Below are 5,226 nucleotides of genomic sequence, written 5' to 3'. Positions count from 1 at the left end.
TATGTTATGAATAATGGCTATTTAGAGGAACAGATGGCCAATTTTGAGAGGCCAACTGAGGGAATGAAGAATCATTTGAAACCCCTCTTTATTCAGGCCAAAGTAAACAATGTGGGGGTCAACAAAGTGCTGATTGATGGAGGAGCAGCAGTAAATCTGATGCCAGAGTTCATGATTACCAAGATTGGTAAGTTTTCTACTGACTTGCACCCTCACAACATCGTTCTTTCGAATTACGAAGGTGAGACTGGTTTCTCACTAGGGGCAATTCAAGTCGATGTAGCGGTTGGCAGCACTGTCAGGCCAACTTTGTTTTTGGTTGTGGCATCGAAGGCCAATTACAATCTGCTTCTAGGAAGGGAGTGGATACATGGTGTAGGAGCAGTGCCTTCGACTCTCCATCAGAGGGTAAGTATTTGGAGAGAAGATGGTGTGGTAGAGAATATCGAAGCCGATCAAAGTTATTTTAGGGCTGAGACACACCACATAACCAAGCATTCATTTGATAAGAAATTGGCGAATATCTCGCCATGTACTGAACAGGGATATGCCTATGCCCCTGCTGATAATGTCTACCATTATGTCAAATTAGATCCAACTCATGGGTTTATTTGGGAGAGAGAGGAGATAGATGATGGTCCATATGTGGATGAAGACAAATTCCGCCCAACTGGGTGGGACTTTGAAGAATACCACAATGACTAAGCCCAATGCTTGGGCCAAGATTTCGGCTTATAAGGCCAAAAACAAAATAAACATGGCTTTGGAAGCCACTATGCTGCAAGAGAATATGGCTGTCGAAGCCAATAATTGTGAAAATGGCAAAATATTGCCAACTATCCAAAAGTTGGACTGCATCTATGATGAAGAACCATTGGGATTTGAAAAAGATCCTTCGAATTCTAGTCAAAAGATGCAAGCCCAGGACCCTTTGGAGGAAATAGATATTGGAGATGGCTCGATCAAAAGGCCAACGTACATAAGTGCCAATATCCCAAAGGACTTACGTGATAAACTGGTTGAACTCCTTAAAGAGTTCAAAGATTGTTTTGCTTGGGATTACAATGAAATGCCAGGTTTAAACAGAAATTTGGTCGAACACAGATTACCTATTCGACCAGACAAGAAACCAGTTAAGCAATCACCAAGAAGGTTTGCACCAGAAATCCTGTCTAAAATCAAAGAGGATATTGAAAGGCTGCTGAGAAGCAAATTCATCAGGACTGCCAGGTATGTCGAATGGTTAGCAAATATAGTTCCCGTCATTAAGAAAAATGGTTCTCTTAGGATATGTATAGATTTTAGGGATTTAAATAATGCTACCCCAAAGATGAATATTCCATGCCTGTGGCAGAAATGCTAATAGATTCAGCAGCAGGTTTTGAGTATCTTAGTATGCTAGATGGATATTCTGGATATAATCAAATTTTTATTGCTGAAGAAGATGTGGCAAAAACAGCTTTTCGATGCCCAGGGGCCTTAGGCACCTATGAATGGGTCGTGATGCCGTTTGGATTGAAAAATGCTGGAGCCACATACCAAAGAGCAATGAACTCAATTTTCCATGATTTTATAGATACTTTTATGCAAGTATATATTGATGATATTATTGTTAAGTCATCATCACAAAATGATCATTTGGTTTGTCTAAGAAAGTCATTCGAAAGAATGAGGAAATATGGATTAAAAATGAATCCATTAAAATGTGCTTTTTGTGTACATGCAGGGGATTTCCTTGGATTTGTGGTGCATAAAAAAGGCATTGAGATAAACTAAAATAAGACAAAGGCTATTTTGGAGACTAAGCCTCCAACAAACAAAAAGCAACTTCAATCCTTGTTGGGAAAAATCAACTTTCTGAGGAGATTCATTTCGAATCTAAGTGGTAAAGCTCAAGCTTTTTCACCATTGCTTCGACTCAAGAAAGAAGACGTTTTCACTTGGGGGCAGGATCAGCAAGAAGCATTCGATGAAATCAAGAAATACTTGTCTAATCCTCCAACTCTGATGCCTCCAATTAGAAATAAGTTTATGAAGTTGTATATTTCAGCATCCAATACAACATTAGGTAGTATGTTAGCCCAAGAGGACGAAAATGGTGAAGAAAAAGCCATATATTATCTAAGTAGAGTCCTTAATGATGTTGAAACTCGATATAGTAGTATTGAAAAGCTTTGTCTTTGTTTGTATTTTTCTTGTATGAAATTGAAGCATTATATAAAGCCTATTGATGTTTATGTTTATTCTCATTATGATGTTATTAAGCATATGCTGTTAAAACCAATTCTGCATAGTCGAATTGGAAGATGGGCTTTAGCTCTTTCTGAGTATTCACTTTCATACAAACCTTTGAAAGCAATTAAAGGCCAAATAGTGGCTGACTTTATTGTTGATCATTCAGCAATTGAATCACCCCAGAACTATGTTGCTTTAGAGCCATGGATTTTGTACTTCGACGGATCTAAGCATCAACATGGAACAGGAATTGGTGTCTTAATAATTTCCCCACAAAAAATTCCTACCAAGTTTAAATATAAAATCAATGGTATTTGTTCAAATAATGAGGCTGAATATGAGGCTTTAATAGCAGGATTGGAAATACTGTTGAGCCTGGGGGCAAAAGACATTAAAATAAAAGGTGATTCAGAATTAGTTTTGAAACAATTGACAAAAGAGTACAAATGTATTAAAGAACATTTGATTCGTTATTTTGTCATAGCGAATGCGTTACTAAAACATTTCGATTCGATCGACATAGAACATGTTCCTCGAATAGAGAATCAGGAAGCAAATGACTTGGCACAGATTGCTTCTGGATACAAGGTGTCCAAAGAGAAATTAGAACGATTAGTGGAGATTAAAGATAAACTGATTTCTCATGAGCCAATGCTTTCGGAATTGTCAACGCCAAAACTTGGGGGGGGCATATAGGTCCCAGAATGAAATAAATAATTCTGATCAAAAAATAGATTGTAATGTTTATGATGAATTCCAAGTTTTTGTCATTGACAATTTAGTGAATGGTGATTGGAGGAAACCAATTGTGGAATATCTGGAAAATCCAATTGGAAATGCTCCTCGAAAGATCAAATATAGGGCATCAAATTATGTAATCATTGGTAATGAATTATTCAAAAAGACCCTTGAAGGAATTTTATTAAAGTGCCTTAGTGAAACTGAAGCATATATAGCCATCTCTGACGTTCATAGTGGAGCTTGTGGTTCTCACCAATCAGGCCATAAGATGAAGTGGCTTTTATTTCGACAAGGCATGTATTGGCCATCCATGTTAAAAGATTGTATAGATTTTGCTAAGGGATGCCAAGAATGTCAAAAACATGCAGGAATTCAACATGTACCTGCAAGTGAACTACATTCAATAATAAAACCTTGGCCATTTAGAGGTTGGGCATTAGATTTAATTGGTGAAATAAAACCAGCATCATCAAAAAAGCAAAAATACATAATAGTTGGTATTGACTATTTTACTAAATGGATCGAAGCCATACCCTTGCCCAATGTTGATCAGGAAGAAGTGATAAGTTTTATCCAAAACCACATCATTTATAGGTTTGGAATTCCTGAAACCATCACAACTGATCAAGGTTCAGTGTTTACTGGTCGAAAGATGCAAGAATTTGCTAGGCAAACAGGGTTTAAACTTTTGACTTCGACACCTTATTATGCGCAAGCAAATGGTCAAGTAGAAGCTGCCAATAAGATTATCATTGGATTAATCAGAAAACATATTGCTCAAAAGCCAAGAAATTGGAACAAGACTTTAAATCAAGTCTTATGGGCATGTAGAAATTCTCCTAAAGAGTCAACAAACTCTACTCCATTTCGATTAACATATGGTCATGATGCTGTGTTACCAGTAGAAATTTGTTTGCAATCCATCAGAATTCAAAGGCAAATGGAAATACCAATCGACCATTATTGGAGTATGATGTATGATGAATTGGTTGATTTAGACGAAGAAAGGCTAAGAGCGCTTGATACTTTAAGTAGACAAGGAAAGAGTGGCAAAAGCTTATAATAAAAAGGTTAAGTCGAAAGCCTTTGATGTGGGGAATTTAGTTTGGAAAGTTATTTTGCCTATGGACAAAAAAGATAGAGTTTTAGGCAAATGGTCCCCGAATTGGGAAGGACCTTTTAAAATAATACAAGTATTTTCGAATGGTGCATATGAGATAGAAGAATTAACTTCAGAAAAGTGAACATTGAATATAAATGGCAAGTATTTGAAAAAATATAATCCAACGCTTTTAGAAGTTAAGATTAGCACAGAGTAAAGATTCGAAATGAAATTGAAATGGCATAAGCAAAGTAAAAATGCCATAAAAGGCAATTGTCAAGGTTACAAACCAAATGAAATAAAACCAGATAATTGTTTGAATAGTTAAAACTTAAAAAACATAAAAGAAAGTCTAAGGTAAACACTTGGACTTGAAATCTGCATAATGATCCTTGATAAGGCCAACTTCGACGGTTTGGATCTTGATAGCATCTTCGAGAGACTTGATCTCTTCTTTGATCACAGCAGCAGCACTGAAGTGAGATATTCCTTCTTTTGCAGCTTCTCGAATAGATTCTTGAGTGGTAGCGGCAACAGCTTCTTCAATCTTTGAGCGCTTGTTCTTTTCTTCGAGAATCTTCTTCTCTCGATCATCAATCTCAGCTCGAAAAGATTGTATCTCTGCTTCCCATGCAACAATGTTATTGTCGCACTCTTAAATTCCAAGGCCTGGTTGTTGAACCTGTGCCTTCATCTGATCGACTTTCGACTGGGAGGCCATCGCCTTCTCGAATAATGCATCATAAGCAGCTTGTTGACCAGCAAGTTTCTGAGAATTGCGCCTTAGATTCTGCACAGTGATAGCAAACTGATCCAAAATAGACTCAAGTTTGATAACCTTCCCTAGGGTTTCGACATCCGTGTGAGGATTGTGCAACCTATTCAGAAAAGACTTGTGCTTAAAAGCATTGGAAGGATGCTCCTCCACTGATGCCAAAATGTCTCCATTGATAAAGTCATTGTATAGTTTGGAAATCAGGGAATCTTGTCGAACAGAAGAGTTGATTTCTGAATCTGAAGCAGTCGAATTACTTGGTCCGCTCGAACTCACAGGATCAGGGGTCTTCTTGGAAAGCAAGAGTTTCAAGGCAGCTTCTGAATCATCCCTTTGCAGAGCAATGAATTCTTCTTCCGGAAGCCCTAGGCTG

General features: G+C 37.5%; 1 protein-coding gene across 1 annotated transcript; it reads left to right on the top strand.

Annotated features, from left to right (window-relative positions):
- The first annotated feature begins 757 nt into the window (after positions 1-757).
- On the top strand, positions 758-4,039 carry LOC123896155. Its single transcript, XM_045946577.1, has 3 exons — positions 758-1,230; positions 2,295-2,923; positions 3,018-4,039. Exons 1-3 carry the CDS (start codon positions 758-760, stop codon positions 4,037-4,039), a joined length of 2,124 nt encoding a protein of 707 aa, XP_045802533.1.
- The last annotated feature ends 1,187 nt before the right edge of the window (positions 4,040-5,226 follow it).

Source organism: Trifolium pratense, linkage group LG7 (genome assembly GCF_020283565.1).
Source record: "Trifolium pratense cultivar HEN17-A07 linkage group LG7, ARS_RC_1.1, whole genome shotgun sequence".
Lineage (NCBI taxonomy): Eukaryota > Viridiplantae > Streptophyta > Magnoliopsida > Fabales > Fabaceae > Trifolium > Trifolium pratense.
Note: the sequence above shows the minus strand (reverse complement) of the source record. Positions and strands in the feature narration are given on the sequence as shown.

Coding starts and splice junctions, on each gene's coding strand:
- LOC123896155 (XM_045946577.1), top strand. CDS start 758: ATGGCTTTGGAAGCCACTATGCTGCAAGAGAATATGGCTGTCGAAGCC. Junction 1,231..2,294: donor AAATTCATCAGGACTGCCAG/GTATGTCGAATG, acceptor AATTCTGCATAG/TCGAATTGGAAGATGGGCTT. Junction 2,924..3,017: donor AACGCCAAAACTTGGGGGGG/GCATATAGGTCC, acceptor TTGACAATTTAG/TGAATGGTGATTGGAGGAAA.